Below are 17,888 nucleotides of genomic sequence, written 5' to 3'. Positions count from 1 at the left end.
AGGTCTGGGTCCTCCGTCCTCTTGTCCCCCTCCCCTCATCAATTAACCAATCAGGTTTGTGTGCAAACGCATAAACTTTCCATTGTAATGTGAATAATGGCTAAAAATTATCCTAAATCCCAACTTTTTGAAACACTAAAAAGCTATCCATTGGACCAGATCTAGTTGGGGTTAACATCTCTGCCAAGTTTTGTATAGACAGATAAACAATGTATTTAAGAGAGAAGTCAGCAATATCATGCAAACAAAAAAGTCTATTGCACAGACGAAAAAAAAGAGTAAGTTGAATTAGGACAGTGCCAGAAAATGAATATGGGGTAGTGACACTAGCTGGAAGCAAAAGAAATATATCTTGCTCCTGGGACAGCACTTCTGGACACACACATACTTTTACTAGACTATTCCCACAACCCAACAGTAGTAGTAGCAGCAGGACCAAGGAAAAATTTCAGCCAGAGCCCAAATTTAAACTCTTCCTATTAAAAACATATGAAGAGAAACCAAACAAAAACTACCAGTACATAAAAATTCAAGAGGCTTAAAATTAACCCCACATCAAATATCGCACCAATTGGCCATCTCCTTTTAGAAAAAAGCAGGAATTTATGCTTCACTATAAACCTGTTTTCAGAACATACCAATTATGAAGTCACCACTATATGCCTCCATAATTTAAGGGAAAAGTGTATGCATTATTTGAGAAGGTTTCATTATTGTGTATGGCAGGTTCATCATTTTCAAACTCGTTGCTGTGTTTTGCTGGCTCACTTAAAGAAATTACTAGTTTTTATATTTTTATCCACTACTTGATTACATTTAGGATTCCATATTTTGTCCAGCTTTTTAGTTTAATGAATGGAGCATGTTTTCTTGTAATTTAATTGTCAGTTATTCCTTTTCTTTTTATCCAGCAAAATCTTATTTATTACAATAGTGATATTTGAATGAGAAATAATTAAAACTCCAGTGTTTCATGTATTAATAAACAAAGTAAATTTGCATAATTACATTATAAAACACAGATTGAATCAAGTTGAAACTATGGACAAAATGCAAATAAATCTTCTCTCTTAAGTATGTTACTTCCCATCTGCCTTATATAAAAAGAATGAAATAATTTTATCAAGATACTTCTTCAAGAGGCAGGAAGTGTAGAATTTCCAATAGGAACACTTAAGTTATAACTTTGGAGACCTCCATCGATTCATTTGGGAACAGAAAGAGAAATTGAAAGAGGAAAATCTAAACACAGTTTGCACTATGAGGATGAAAAAATTGTGAATAAATATCTTATCAGTCATAAAGCCATCATTACAAAGTTATAGGCTTTGGAGAAAGGCACCTTTGTACCATTTTCTCAAACATGAATGATCCATTACCACAGTTATATAACCTTTTCTCAGATGTTCTTCTTAACTGGCTGTGTGATTTAAACTACATCTCTTTTGTGTGAAAGATTTCATGCTCATGCCAAAAAGGCTTATTTAATTTTTGTTGATATAAATCATCCTGTTGGTATTTATGCATGCTCCTCACATAGTAATATCTAATCATAAAATGTTACACTGCTGCTAATCACTTAATAGTCCAAATTCAGACCGAGTGTACATGGGGGCAGTTCCATAGGCTTTGGTGGCATTTGCCTGCTTAAACTAGGCATTAACTTGATACAACGTATTCAGGAGGGATGTGCTCCTGATTTAACAGACAAACAAAATTATCAGTATTTGGGGATATTAGATTGCATACAACCAGTCATAATATACAACTTCATAAATTTATTGAGTATTATGATCAGAGTGTGTCTGAAAAATAATTGTAACGTCTTAAAATGGATGGACAGGTCTGGTGTTTGCCAGACCTCAGTTTGCCAGAAGCTGGGAATGGGCGAGAGGGGATGGATCACTTGATGGTTACCTGTTCTGTTCATTCCCGCTGAAGCACCTGGCATTGGCCACTGTTAGAAGACAGGATATTGGGCTAGATGGTCCTTTGGTCTGACCTGGTATGGCCATTCTTGTTCTTAACCAGAAAAGGTGGTGAAGCTAACATGGCAAAAGGAAGGACTTTCAAGGTATGGATGGAGCTTATTAGCTCTGGAGGTCAAGATGTGTACTTCACCAGGACTAGTTAAACTTCTGAGGACATTAATATATGTAGCTATGCACTATATAATATAATGATAAAGAGGATGGGGCCTTTTTGCTTGATACCTTGACCCCTTGCTCCATCTCTTCTTCCCACCCAAGCTGTTCTTTTCTATTCTTTTGCCATATTTAAACATTTTAGTGTTCTTCATTTCTCCAGTGCTTTGATATTTAAACAGGAACATGAATAAAAATATTTAATTTCCCCCTCAAAAAAAAAATTACAGGAGAACTCATCCTCAGTCATCTTTCAGCGTGTAAATGGATCCCTGAGATATCCCAAAGTAAATTTCCACTGTCTTAATTATGACACTGTGTAATTTTGCAGGTGCATTACAGGTTTTTTTTCACCATCATGGCAGGATGTATATTGGCCATACATGAGAGGCAGGGTACGGATGAGTAGAACAATGAGTTGATTAAACTGTATATTCCTAAGAAATTATAGGCCCAATTCTTCATTCTCTTGCACTTTTTGTAGTCGTTTGTACTTGTGCACTCTGGTTGTAAAATGCTACCAGTAATACATATGAATGGAAAATTCTGATTTGGTAGCGTTTTTACACCTTTTTTGGAAAAGAAGAAACAGCTACACAAGGGATAGGCCAGTGGAAAATCAGGCCCTGTGAGAGCAGAAGATGACCAGATCGTAGTAAGTTTTTAAAACAGATATACAATAAAAGCTGTTTTATCCAGCACTTCACCAACCCGAAAGCTCTATAAACCAGCATTTCTGATCTTCATTGAAATTCCAGTTTATAGTCCGGTTGGCCCAGGGTCAACAGGGGGTTGGATTGTGAGAGGGAGTGTGGTGCGCAGGCTCTGGGAGAGAGTTTGGGTGGGGGAGGAGGTGCAGGGAGCTAGATCCAGGGGTCGCTCACCTGGGGTTTGAGTTTTTCAGTGCTGCCATGTTATGTGTGTTAAATAATAATAATTGCTTCTGTTGCTTGCAGTAGCCTGTTTGTACCACGAAATAGAAAGAAATTGTTCCTAAATTCCTTTTTAACTTTTTACCCCATTATTCTTGTAAAGGGTATATTTGTTTTGCTTCTGACTTCCTTCCATCTTATTGGAAAGGAGAATTTTCTAAATTCCAGTTTTTGTCTGGAGCAAAGCAGATAGCTTTTGTTTTCATTGTAAACCTGAATGTATTTATCCATTCTAAGAGAAGGCAACTTTTGCTATTGTGCCATTTTGCCAATTTCCACTTTCCCATTCTGATAGAATGATCAAAATAAGGCTTTTTTGAGAGAAACTTTAACACAGTGAGATTTATTGTATGGTAAAATGTAGTATTTTGCCAGATAAAAACCCAAATCTCTCTGTTTGAGTTGTGCATTCACAGAACTGAATTTGTTCTCTTATTTTCAGGCAACAGATTGAGACTGACCCATTCCAACTCTGTCATCTTTGGCGAAGTGCAGTCTTTTTACTGCTGCCATTTTGCAAACACCTTTTTTTCCTCTTCTTGTTGCTTCAACCCCCACAGTTTAGTCAGCGCCACGTTTTTCCAAGCTTGGTATTTACACAGTGTTTTATTTCAGCTGGTGAAACATCTGTATTTTTTCATGGAGTTAAATAAATGATCTATGCCGAGAATGTACAGTATAGGGTGATGTCAGTTTGTTTTTTTTCAAGAGTCACTGAGCAGAACAGTCAGAGTATTGTTTCAGCCTTAGAGTTAGGAATGTGAATATTTATACTGTATACTTAATTCATACAAATACAGCTAAGGGCATGCAAGCAGAAGTTTTTATTGCTTTAGGTCAGCTTGAGGGGAGAAAAGTCTAACCTTGCTATTTCACTGAAAAATGTGTAACTATATCACTTGCAAAAGTGTTGTTGAAAAATTATGCATTAAAAAGGGACTTTGTGTGTGGCTACGTGTTAAAGATGGAGAATATCATCAATATCCTTTTTTTCTTTAAACAAAAACATGCTCTCTCAGCATTCATGCCTGCAGTTAAACAACAAAATTTATTGTGAAGATCTGAAAACCACAATTTCTTCTGTAAGATTAACACTGGCATTACAAAATGTAAATTTATTTCTTTTTCAAAAAGAGATAATGTGACACAATAATTTGCAGCTGCTAGAGAGTTACGTTGCATTTGCAGTACTATGTGTTGAGAATTGACTAGCCTACCAATGCAGCAACACAACAAATATATCTTGGGATCAAAAAGTGACTAACATTTTATTAAACAAATCTATCAACACTCATCAGGTTTTTTTGTCTGTTTTATACTGATGTAACTCAAAACAAGTATACTCCAGTGGTGAATCCATTCAACTTTTTAAAGATATGGGGGTTAGCATAATATCATCGTTCTTAAAGCTGATGTGTAAAGGTAAAGAATTGAGTTTGTGTACTTTATTTTTCAGTGATGTATAGATAAGGCAGGGATTGGCAACCTTTCAGAAGTGCTGTGCCGAGTCTTCGTTTATTCACTGTAATTTAAGGTTTCGCATACCAGTAATACATTTTAACATTTTTAGAAGGTCTCTTTCTATAAGTCTATAATATATAACTAAACTATTGTTGTATGTAAATAATATTTAATAAATGTTTAAGAAGCTTTATTTAAAATTAAATTAAAATGCAGAGCCCCTCAGACCGGTGGCTAGGACCCAGGCTGTGTGAGTGCCACTGAAAATCAGCTCGCGTGCTGCCTTTGGCACGCATGCCATAGGTTGCCTACCCCTGAAATAAGGTTTTAATGAGATTTATTCATTTGGTTGTTTGAGCAAAGTTTTTTAAAAATATTCCGATTATGGTTTGTTGGCTATATATTAGGAATATCACTTATGAAATCTTGCTTTCTCTGTTTCGTGTTGGCAGTCTCCTCGTGGAGTCAGAAAATGGGGGCAAGAGCTTTCTCAGCCTTGATGAATCTTTCAAAAAGAAAACTTTTCCTGTGGGTGTTGGTCACGTGCTTGAGTTAAATGGGCATCAACAGAAACAAAACATTAAATAGCCTGAATAAAAATTAATTCACTTCTTAAATTTCAAGTACCAGTGTCTTGGTACTTTCTCTGTCCTAGTCCTACCGGTTCTTCTGCTTTCCAGGAAAAACAGCGTAGATAAGACCTGGATTTCTACTGCAAAAAATCAGTTTCCTGCAGCAGGAAAAAAGACCTTTAAAAAGCAAATGCCTCAGACCTTTGTAGCTCTAATGAATCAAAGTACATGAATGTTTTTTGGTTTTCTTTTATATTTAGTGTTTCATTATTGTGGCGGTAGCTTAGTGGGCTAGAAGAAATGCAGGAAAAATTGATTTAGTCTATCTTTGAGACCACAAACGATAGAGCCTTGTGTTACTCAACAGTGACATCTGTCGGTAATTCAGTAGTGGCATAATAGATCTCTAAAGGAAGAATAGGTCAGTATAGTCTTCCCACTCAAAGGATTAGTCTTGGTGATGTGTAAGCAATGTATACAGAAAAGTTATAAAGGAAGAAAATTCAGCATTTGTGAAGGTTTGCATTGGACTTTTTGATTATCAGGTCTCAAATTCTGTGACCTAATCAGGTTTCCATTCTTCACTCCACAACACATGATGAAAGCCTGTGTGTGAATGGCATGATAGTGGGAATTTATAATATAGTGGATAGTGCCAGCTGGCTGCTATTTGTGGTTTGGGAAACCTAACACAGTATTAGAAGCAGCACAGAGAGAATTTAGGAATACAAATAACTGGATGTTTAATACTCAGTTGATATTTGTTTGGGAAAAATATTAAAATAAGCAATGAATGGCAACGTTTACAGAACTATTCATGTGAAACACAAGTATTTGTACATGCAAATAGGCACCTGTAGACACTAGCAGATAAAAATACCCATTTTGCAGACACAAGTACGTTTTCTGGACACACAGGGGTGCACATCTTGTACTCAAACTCCCTCCCGGAGCCCGCACTCCCCCTGCACCCAAACCCCCTGCCTCTGCCCAGAGCCCCCTCTCCCACACTTTGAATCCCTCGGCTCCACCCCCAAGCCTGGACCCCAAACCCCTCATCCCTGGCCCTACCCCAACCTGGACCAGCTCAGAGCCCCCTTCTGCACCCTAAGCCTCTCATTTCTGGCCCCACCCCTGAGCCCATACCCCCTCCCACACACCAAGCCCCTGCCCTAGCCTGGTGAAAATTAGCAAGTGAGTGAGGGTGGGGGAGAGCCAGTGACAGAGGGAAGGGGGATGTAGTTAGTGGGGGCAGGGTTCGTTTTTTTGTGATTAGAAAGTTGGCAATCCTAACTGCTGTAAGTGCAGACGCAGCCTAAGACCTTGTCTACACTAGAATTTACTTACGTCACTCAGGGATGTGAATAATCCAAACCTCTGAGCAATGTAAGTTATACCAACCTAAGGGCCGGTGTAGACAGTGCTATGTCAGCAGGAGAGCTTCTCCCACTGACATAGCTATCGCCTCTCATCGAAGTGGAGTTATTAAGCCAATGGGAGAAAACTCTCCTATCAGTTTAAAGTGTCTTCACCAGAAGCACTACAGCAGTGCAGCGGCATTGGTGCAGCTGTGCCACTATAGCGCTTAGATGTAGCCAAAGTGTCTGTGAATTCAGCTAATGAGCATTAAAAGTTCTTCAGTGTGCTTTGATCTTCTCTGCTTTCAAACAAGAGATCAAAGCACGCTGAGGAACTGTTAGTGCTCATTAGCAGTGTCCATACAGACACACCCCAGCTTGCAGGGAACATAAGAACATAAGAACGGCCGTACCGGGTCAGACCAAAGGTCCATCTAGCCCAGTATCTGTCTACCGACAGTGACCAATGCCAGGTGCCCCAGAGGGAGTGAACCTAACAGGCAATGATCAAGTGATCTCTCTCCTGCCATCCATCTCCATCCTCTGACCAACAGAGGCTAGAGACACCATTCTTACCCATCCTGGCTAATAGTCATTTACGGACTTAGCCACCATGAATGTATCCAGTCCCCTTTTAAACATAGTTATAGTCCTAGCCTTCACAACCTCCTCAGGTAAGGAGTTCCACAAGTTGACTGTGCGCTGCGTGAAGAAGAACTTCCTTTTATTTGTTTTAAACCTGCTGCCTATTAATTTCATTTGGTGACCCCTAGTTCTTGTATTATGGGAATAAGTAAATAACTTTTACTTATCCACTTTCTCAACATCACTCATGATTTTATATACCTCTATCATATCCCCCCTTAGTCTTCTCTTTTCCAAGATGAAGAGTCCTAGCCTCTTTAATCTTTCCTCGTATGGGACCCTCTCTAAACCCCTAATCATTTGCCCTTTTCTGAACCTTTTCTAGTGCTAGAATATCTTTTTTGAGGTGAGGAGACCACATCTGTACACAGTATTCGAGATGTGGGCGTACCATGGATTTATATAAGGACAATAATATATTCTCAGTCTTATTCTCTATCCCCTTTTTAATGATTCCTAACATCCTGTTTGCTTTTTTGACCGCCTCTGCACACTGCGTGGACATCTTCAGAGAACTATCCACGATGACTCCAAGATCTTTTTCCTGACTCGTTGTAGCTAAATTAGCCCCCATCATATTGTATGTATAGTTGGGGTGATTTTTTCCAATGTCCATTACTTTACATTTATCCACATTAAATTTCATTTGCCATTTTGTTGCCCAATCACTTAGTTTTGTGAGATCTTTTTGAAGTTCTTCACAATCTGCTTTGGTCTTAACTATCTTGAGTAGTTTAGTATCATCTGCAAACTTTGCCACCTCACTGTTTACCCCTTTCTCCAGATCATTTATGAATAAATTGAATAGGATTGGTCCTAGGACTGACCCTTGGGGAACACCACTAGTTACCCCTCTCCATTCTGAGAATTTACCATTAATTCCTACCCTTTGTTCCCTGTCCTTTAACCAGTTCTCAGTCCATGAAAGGACCTTCCCTTTTATCCCATGACAGCTTAATTTACGTAAGAGCCTTTGGTGAGGGACCTTGTCAAAGGCTTTCTGGAAATCTAAGTACACTATGTCCACCGGATCCCCCTTGTCCACATGTTTGTTAACCCCTTCAAAGAACTCTAATAGATTAGTAAGACACGATTTCCCTTTACAGAAACCATGTTGACTATTGCTCAACAGTTTATGTTTTTCTATGTGTCTGACAATTTTATTCTTAACTATTGTTTCGACTAATTTGCCTGGTACCGACGTTAGACTTACCGGTCTGTAATTGCCGGGATCACTTCTAGAGCCCTTTTTAAATATTGGCGTTACATTAGCTAACTTCCAGTCATTGGGTACCGATGCCGATTTAAAGGACAGGTTACAAACCTTAGTTAATAATTCCGCAACTTCACATTTGAGTTCTTTCAGAACTCTTGGGTGAATGCCATCTGGTCCCGGTGACTTGTTAATGTTGAGTTTATCAATTAATTCCAAAACCTCCTCTAGTGACACCTCAATCTGTGACAGTTCCTCAGATTTGTCACCTACAAAAGCCAGCTCAGGCTTGGGAATCTCCCTAACATCCTCAGCCGTGAAGACTGAAGCAAAGAATCCATTTAATTTCTCCGCAATGACTTTATCGTCTTTAAGCGCTCCTTTTGTATTTTGATCGTCAAGGGGCCCCACTGTTTGTTTAGCAGGCTTCCTGCTTCTGATGTACTTAAAAAACATTTTGTTATTACCTTTAGAGTTTTTGGCTAGCTGTTCTTCAAACTCCTCTTTGGCTTTTCTTATTACACTCTTGCACTTAAGTTGGCAGTGTTTGTGCTCCTTTCTATTTGCCTCACTAGGATTTGACTTCCACTTTTTAAAGGAAGTCTTTTTATCTCTCACTGCTTCTTTTACATGGTTGTTAAGCCACGGTGGCTCTTTTTTAGTTCTTTTACTGTGTTTCTTAATTTGGGGTATACATTGAATTTGGGCCTCTATTATGGTGTCTTTAAAAAGGGCCCATGCAACTTGCAGGGATTTCACTTTAGTCACTGTACCTTTTAACTTTTGTTTAACTAACCCCCTCATTTTTGTATAGTTCCCCCTTTTGAAATTAAATGCCACAGTGTTGGGCAGTTTAGGTGTTCTTCCCACCACAGTGATGTTGAATGCTATTGTATTATAGTCACTATTTCCAAGCGGTCCTGCTATAGTTACCTCTTGGACCCGCTCCTGTGGTCCACTCAGGATTAAATCTAGAGTTGCCTCTCCCCTTGTGGGTTCCCGTACCAGCTGCTCCATGAAGCAGTCATTTAAAGTATCGAGAAATTTCATCTCTGCATTTCGTCCTGAAGTGAAATGTTCCCAGTCAATATGGGGATAATTGAAATCCCCCACTATTATGGGGTTCTTAATTTTGATAGCCTCTCTGATTTCCCTTAGCATTTCATCATCACTATTACTGTCCTGGTCAGGTGGTCGATAATAGATCCCTAATGTTATATTTTTACTAGAGCATGAAATTTCTATCCATAGAGATTCTATGGAACATGTGGATTCGCTTAAGATTTTTACTTCATTTGAATCTACACTTTCTTTCACATATAGTGCCACTCCTCCCCCTGCACGACCTGTTCTGTCCTTCCGATATATTTTGTACCCCGGAATGATTGTGTCCCATTGGTTGCTCTCAGTCCACCAGGTTTCTGTGATGCCTATTATATCAATATCCTCCTTTATCACAAGGCACTCTAGTTCACCCATCTTATTATTTAGACTTCTGGCATTTGTGTACAAGCACTTTAAAAACTTGTCCCTGTTTATTAGCCTGCCTTTTTCTGATGTGCCAGATTCTTTTTTATGTGACTGTTTATCATCTGATCCGGCCCTTACATTATACTCTTCAGTCCTCTGCTCCTGACTATAACCTGGAGATTCTCTATCATCAGACTCTCCCCTGAGAAAAGTCTGTTTCCGATCCACACGCTCCTCTGCGGCAGTCGGCTTTCCCCCATCTCCTAGTTTAAAAACTGCTCTACAACCTTTTTAATGTTTAATGCCAGCAGTCTGGTTCCACTTTGGTTTAGGTGGAGCCCATCTCTCCTGTATAGGCTCCTCCCATCCCAGAAGTTTCCCCAGTTCCTAATGAACGTGAACCCCTCCTCTCTACACCATCGTCTCATCCACGCATTGAGACTCTGAAACTCTGCCTGCCTACCTGGCCCTGCGCGTGGAACTGGGAGCATTTCTGAGAATACTACCATAGAGGTCCTGGATTTCAGTCTCTTCCCTAGCAGCCTAAATTTGGCTTCCAGGACATCCCTCCTACCTTTCCCTATGTCATTGGTACCTACGTGCACCACGACCACCAGCTCCTCCCCAACACTACACATAAGTCTGTCTAGATGCCTCGAGAGATCCGCAACCTTCGCACCAGGCAGGCAAGTCACCATACGGGTCTCCCGGTCATCACAGACCCAGCTATCTACGTTTCTAATAATCGAATCTCCCATTACTAACACCTGCCTTTTCCTAGAAACTGGAGTTCCCTCCCCTGGAGAGGCAACCTCAGTGCGAGAGGTAACCCCAGCACCATCTGGAAGGAGGGTCCCAACTACGGGAAGGTTTCCCTCTGCTCCCATTGACTGCTCTACTTCCCTGGGCCCTTCTTCCTCCTCAACAGCACAGGGGCTGTCTGAGCGGAGGTGGGACAATTCTACAGTGTCCCGGAAAGCCTAATCAACATACCTCTCTGCCTCTCTTAGCTCCTCCAGTTCCGCCACCCTGGCCTCCAAAGTCCGTACATTGTCTCTGAGGGCCAGGAGCTCCTTGCACCGACTGCACACATACGCCACCCGCCCACAGGGCAGGTAATCATACATGCAACACTCAGTGCAATAAACTGGATAGCCCCCACTCTGCTGCTGGGCTTCTGCCTGCATTGTCTCCTAGTTAGTGGAAGGGTGGTTTACAGAAAGGGGTTTTGAAATGTGGTTCGGTTTATAGGTTTTAGGGGGACTACAGGGAAGGGGTTAGGGCTGGCGAGGGACTCCCCACTCCCTTCCCACTCCCCTTCTAAACTCCCTTGCGAAACTCCCTGTTAGCAGCCCCTGTTCGCACAGCTCCCTGGTCGCTTGTGCGCGGCTTTATAAAGCCTAAGGGCTTTATAACTAAGGGCTTGGCTACGCTTAACTATAACTAAGGGCTTGGCTACACTTGAGCATTGCAGCGCTGGTGGAGGCTTTCCAGCGCTGCAACTTAGTAACTGTCCACACCTGCAAGGCACATCCAGCGCTGCAACTCCCTGGCTGCAGCGCTGGCTGTACACCTGGTCTGCTTGGGGTGTAGCGAGTGTAGCGCTGGTGATGCAGCGCTGCTTGTCAGGTGTGGCCACACACCAGCGCTGTTGGCCTCCAGGGTATTAGGAGATATCCCAGAATTCCTGTTCAGCCACTCTGCTCATCAGTTTGCACTCTACTGCCCTGGCCTCAGGTGACCCGCCCTTTAAATGCCCCGGGAATTTTAAAAATCCCCTTCCTGTTTGCTCAGCCAGGTGTGGAGTGCAATCAGTGAATCTTTCCAGGTGACCATGCCTCCACGCGCCAAACGAGCCCCAGCATGGAGCAATGGCGAGTTGCTGGACCTCATTAGTGTTTGGGGGGAGGAAGCTGTGCAGTCCCAGCTGCGCTCCAGCCGTAGGAATTACGATACCTTTGGGCAGGTATCAAAGGCCATGCTGGATAGGGGCCATGACCGGGATGCGTTGCAGTGCAGGGTTAAAGTGAAGGAGCTGTGGAGTGCCTATTGCAAAGCCCGCGAGGGAAACCGCTGCTCCGGCGCTGCCCCCACGACCTGCTGTTTTTACAGGGAGATGGACGCGATACTTGGGGGTGACCCCACTGCCAATCCGATGACCATGATGGACACTTCTGAGCGGGGTGGAGGACAGGAGGAGGAGGAGGGTGGGGGGGAGGAAACAGAGTGAAGGTACTGGGGTAGGGGGAGACACCCCGGAGTCTCAGGAGGCATGCAGCCAGGAGCTATTCTTTTTAAAAGCATATTTTGTACCTGTTTTCTTTGTTTTCTTTCTTTATTTGTGAACTACCTTCGCCCAACCAACTGAAGGAGCTGTCAGCCAGTGCAGTTGGTGAATTTGGCAGAAAGCTTGTTATACCAATAGAATAAAAACCAGCAGGATCTTATTAAGAGAGGGGTAAGGCAAAGATGCCACATTTATTGTAAATATAATAATAAAGCAAATGATAAAAGTAAACAATGTTGTTTAACTATTTATTCCTATCACTACTTATTCCTTACACACACACATTATATATATATATTCATACAATCATTCATTCAAGTTCTGTATAGGTGCTATAGTTACCAGCCTAGAAGTTGCTCATGCCAAGTTACTGGCCAGGTATCTTGGCCATGAGGATGGAGCCGAGTCTGTGTCAGATGCACCTGATGCTCCTGGAGGTTGGCAGCAGAACCAGAGACTCAAAGTCCTCAGTCTTTAGAGTCCATTCTTATAGGAATTAATTCCTATGTTAGTCTATGGGAACTGTTTCATCCTGCTGTTGCCACTCAATCAGCAGATGGCACATTCCTGGTGGCTCCACACTGTCCAAAGTTTGTGTTTCTCATCCTTCCAAGTGTTGGGGTGGATCCCAGTTTACCCTCTGGGGGTTGTCTGGTGGTCCACTTGACACATTCTTCGGACGATTCATAGATTCTAGGACTGGAAGGGACCTCAAGAGGTCATCGAGTCCAGTCCCCTGCCCTCATGGCAGGACCAAATACTGTCTAGACCATCCCTGATAGACATTTATCTAACCTACTCTTAAATATCTCCAGAGATGGAGATTCTACAACCTCCCTAGGCAATTTATTCCAGTGTTTAACCACCGTGACAGTTAGGAACTTTTTCCTAATGTCCAACCTAAACCTCCCTTGCTGAAGTTTAAGCCCATTACTTCTTGTCCTATCCTTAGAGGCTAAGGTGAACAAGTTTTCTCCCTCCTCCTGATGACACCCTTTTAGATACCTGAAAACTGCTATCATGTCCCCTCTCAGTCTTCTCTTTTCCAAACTAAGCAAACCCAATTCTTTCAGCCTTCCTTCATAGGTCATGTTCTCAAGACCTTTAATCATTCTTGTTGCTCTTCTCTGGACCCTCTCCAATTTCTCCACATCTTTCCTGAAATGTGGTGCCCAGAACTGGACACAGTACTCCAGTTGAGGCCTAACCCGTGCAGAGTAGAGCGGAAGAATGACTTCTCGTGTCTTGTTCACAACACACCTGTTAATGCATCCCAGAATCACGTTTGCTTTTTTTGCAACAGCATCACACTGTTGAATCATATTTAGCCTGTGGTCCACTATAACCCCTAGATCCCTTTCTGCCCTACTCCTTCCTAGACAGTCTCTTCCCATTTTGTATGTGTGAAACTGATTTTTTCTTCCTAAGTGGAGCACTTTGCATTTGTCTTTGTTAAACTTCATCCTGTTTACCTCAGACCATTTCTCCAATTTGTCCAGATCATTTTGAATTATGACCCTGTCCTCCAAAGCAGTTGCAATCCCTCCCAGTTTGGTATCATCTGCAAACTTAATAAGCATACTTTCTATGCCAATATCTAAGTCGTTGATGAAGATATTGAACAGAGCCAGTCCCAAAACAGACCCCTGCGGAACCCCACTTGTTATACTTTTCCAGCAGGATTGGGAACCATTAATAACTACTCTGTAAGTACGGTTATCCAGCCGTACGGCTATCCAGCTGATGGATACTCCTTTTCTAGGCTGGCACCTCCCTAACCATTCATGTACATCAAGCATTCATCAACATACATTCCATATCTTAACCATATTTTAATTTACTGTCTCCACCACTTTCGGAGTGTGTGCTAATTCATTTGAGACTCCCGGCCCTTTAATCACAGAGGGTGGTGGTCTGTTCCTAGAAGCTGTTGCTGTTACGATGAAGTGAAAGTCACTTAGCGGCTTATAGCGTTTGTTTACATTGTATCAATTACAGCTTAAGGCTCACAGCGGCGGTGGTATTATAGTGTTCACTTCAAGAACAAAGTCAATTAACTTGTTTGTAAGTTTTACATAGTAATAGAGTATCTTTCACAGGACAGATACAATCAATGGTTTCTACAGACAGTAGCTTACAAGTTTTAACAGAAGAACTACAAGATTTTTGTACTTGGTGAAACTGTTGGATTTTTAAAGTGTGGGGGACAAATTATGGGGGGGGGGCCCACTGTCACTTAGGGGAATCACTGTTAGTACCTTCTTTAATATCCCTACAAGCTGACACCTCAAGGATCATGTTTCCACAAGGGCTATTATAGGTTGCCACTTTGCCTACCCCTTTCCACCAAGCCAGTGAGCCCCTCTGCAAAAGTCCATAAGCCAGACCTACCACCCAAGCAGAATCTAACTTACTGGTGGCATGGAAAAAGGACGAGAGAGAGGGAAGGACTGGCTTCATGTACTTCCTGCTGCTGCTGCCAAAACCACATTCCTGCACAAAACTCCCTAACCTCCCATCCCCTGCACCATGTGTAATTTTGAAATTTGGTCACCCTAATTGTTGTAAGTTCATCCGCCTATCAAGAAGATAGGGAATGGTAGGAATTTAATCACAGGGCTATTGACATAAAGACTTAGGTCACAGGAGTTTGTGAAGGAAACACTCCCAGTGCTAGTCCTGTGTTTTTTTATAGTACATCTGAGCACTATGGGGCTGGACAGATCCCTGAAGCATGCAATTGGTGCCAGTTTCCCTACACGTGCAGTCAATGCCCTCTACCTTCAGCACTAAACTCCCGCACCTACGGGCCAGTTGACTTTATCTCCTCTTCAACATCACTCCTGGTAGCAACTTTTCTTACTCACTGCTGTTTTGCAACTTTGCATTTAAGAAAAAAAGTATGTATATAAAATTTATATATTGTTCAAATATGTTTATTTTTTGTTTGTTTTCTTATGAAATCAAAAATTTGGTATGACAGCATATGCCCTAAAGGCAGTGAATCCCATAATGGAAGAGATGACTTCTTTGTTTAGGAATATTTGAGGTGATACACTTCTATAAAAATAAATGCTATTTGGTGATGGATTATTTTGTTGTTTAAAATGGAGGCAAGTTTTTGCTTTTTAATTTGGTGTGTTGAACAGCTGTTAGGAGCTTTAGGGAAAAAGTGGACACAAAGCTCTTTGAATTGTTCAAAGAATGTCCTTAAAATGCCTCTTGTGGCTGCATTGATCATTCAGCTCTGAACATTATCAGAAAATATTGCTCTGATCATAGCCTCCATGTTCAGACCCCTTAGTTGTTGACATAATACTTCAGTCCTAAGTTCTCTTAGTTATAAATCATTCCACATTTGTTGGGTCTCTAGTTGTTGGTGAGGAAATTGCAGCTCCTGATTTCAGAATGATCTAGCCAGAGATTTTATATAATGACAATGCGACATAGGTGGCACAGTTGAAAGAAGATAGCTTTACTTTCACAAGCAAGGCTGAAGCTTACCCAAAGTTACAAAAACATGTTTGTTTGTTTTTCCCTGATTAAGCTGAGTAAATGTGGCACCGAGTTTATACACTCGTCATCAAGTTGCCATTTGAGCTATGTTGATTTTTTTTTAAACGAAGGACATTTAGAAGATTTGATTGTTGGAAAATAATTGTAAACTAAAGTGTACACAGTTTATAACTTAGGCCTTGTCTATACTACCAGGGTAAGTTGACCTAACTAGCGGTGTCTACACTGTGCTGCGTCAACAGGAGATACTCTCCCATCGACTTACCTTACTCCTCTCGTTCCAGTGCAGTGCCGGAGTTGACCAGAGAGTGCTCTGTAGACATGGCCTTATTGTGTGTTGCAAAATTGTATCATTTTACAATGGCTTTTAATCAATAAATATTAAGTTAGTGGTGACAGCATAGAAAGCTTTTGTAGTTTGTTGTTATGTAACTCCCTAGAAGTGGTGTTGGGGAAGTCAGATGGCATTGCAGGTCTGCTTTTCTGTAGGTAGGAGAGCCCTGCAATAAATATAGGGAAGTAGGGCAGTGTTTTTTGTTGTTGTTTTTTTCCTTCATCAGCTGTAGTCAGGGTCCAAGTTTTGAGGGCTTCAGGAAGGATAGTTTGGGACTATCTCAGGTGTTCGTGAAACTGTTAATATACAACACTTTTCCCTCCTGTGATAACATCACTACAGCAGCTGACATTCTAAGAAAAGAAATACAGTAAAAAGTATCCTGCACGGGGGATAGCTCAGTGGTTTGAGCATTGGCCTGGTAAACCCAGGGTTGTGAGTTCAGCCCTTGAGGGGGCCATTTAGGGATCTGGGGCAAAAATCTGACTGGGGATTGGCCCTGTTCTGAGCAGGGGGTTGGACTAGATGACTCAGAAGGTCCCTTCCAATCCTGATAGTCCATGATTCTGTTATTTTAATATTATGAACAAGTCTATTAATAGGCAGAACAATGTTGCAACATTGGGCCCAGAACTTGCAATGAGATATGCACAGGCATTTTGGCTCTAGGGATTCCTCTGTGCACATCTCATTGCAGGACTGGGGCCTATCTCTTTTTTATTATCCAAGTAAAACAAACATGCAGTTGATAGTATAATAACCAGTTAATTAGAATAATTACTCCAAAAAATGAAACCAATTTCTTACACAGTTTTTATCTATGACCTGTAGATTCAAATAAAAGCTAGAATGTTTAACACAGATGTCATTACTACACATACTATTTCATTAATTTTAAAGGGTTAAAACAATTTAAAAAGTGATTGTACTTGTTCTGATTAGGTTGATGAAAAGATAGAAGTCTCATTAGGAGGGACTAGTTCTAAGTAATTTCCATTTGTAGAATAAGCATGCATGGATTTGCTGCCACCTCTAGATCGATAGGTTCATTTTGAGTAGATGCAAAACTGCTGGTGTCAAGAAATATGTTTAAATTGTTTTGCTCTTGAAATCAGTTATTAGGTTGTTTTCTATATTTCATTAGTTAAGGTTATTATTATGGGATAATTATCTTTTTATTTTGTATTGTGAAAAGTGCACGTAATAGAAAAGTAGATTGAGGATGTAACTTGCCATTATCCAAAACTAACACACTTTTCTGCATGAACAGTAGAGGGTCATTTTGCTAGTGGCAGTTTTCTTTTACAGGGTTATTTTGAAGAAGGGTGAAAGCTAGGAGCTGAGGAGTCAAAAAAATATTTTTACAGCGGTCTGCAACTTTTTTTCTTTTTGGATTTAGGTTTTTCACTTGCTGAGGTCCTACTTGGAATCTAAACACCGGGTTAATTCAGACCTTCAGCAGGGGCTTGTTGACATCATCACTTGTATAAAAGCCAAAGTGTGGTTGGCCAAGAGGTATGTTCAAAGACCATATATGCAAGAAGGTATCAAAGACTACTAATAAATACACTGAAGGGTTGGAGGGGGCTGTTTTTGTGTGTTTGTTTTTGAAAGGCTATTGACATAAGTGCTGCAGAAATATTCAGAAATTTGAGTCATATTCATAAAAAGTATTTATTCTTTTAGTCTTCCCCCCCCCCAAAATAAAGGAAGAATAGTATTTATGTGCTTTTCTCACACACATCGCTTTTTTTTTTTTTGCTTTATCAAGCTTCTTTCCTATATATGAAATAGTTGACTATCATTTATATACCACAAAAGATTCAGAAGTCCAAATGTAAACAGTCATCTCAAATATTAGGTGAACAATACTTGCATTTAGATTATACCAGGAGAAAAAGAATAAGAACATTTTAAAGAAAGGATGAACATGGCTGTTATGATAAAGTCACAGTA

General features: G+C 40.9%; 1 protein-coding gene across 2 annotated transcripts in view; it reads left to right on the top strand.

Annotated features, from left to right (window-relative positions):
• THADA (THADA armadillo repeat containing) overlaps positions 1–17,888 on the top strand; it is a 338,022-nt gene that overhangs the window by 208,029 nt on the left and 112,105 nt on the right. For both annotated transcript variants that reach the window (XM_045011459.1, XM_045011458.1), the window contains one exon: positions 17,332–17,447. In XM_045011459.1, coding sequence (XP_044867394.1) covers positions 17,332–17,447 — 116 coding nt within the window. The remainder of the gene's footprint in view (positions 1–17,331; positions 17,448–17,888) is intronic.

This window comes from Mauremys mutica, chromosome 3, assembly GCF_020497125.1.
Source record: "Mauremys mutica isolate MM-2020 ecotype Southern chromosome 3, ASM2049712v1, whole genome shotgun sequence".
Taxonomy (NCBI): Eukaryota; Metazoa; Chordata; order Testudines; family Geoemydidae; genus Mauremys; species Mauremys mutica.
The sequence above is the reverse complement of the archived record's forward strand: the minus strand, read 5'-3'. Positions and strand labels throughout refer to the sequence as shown.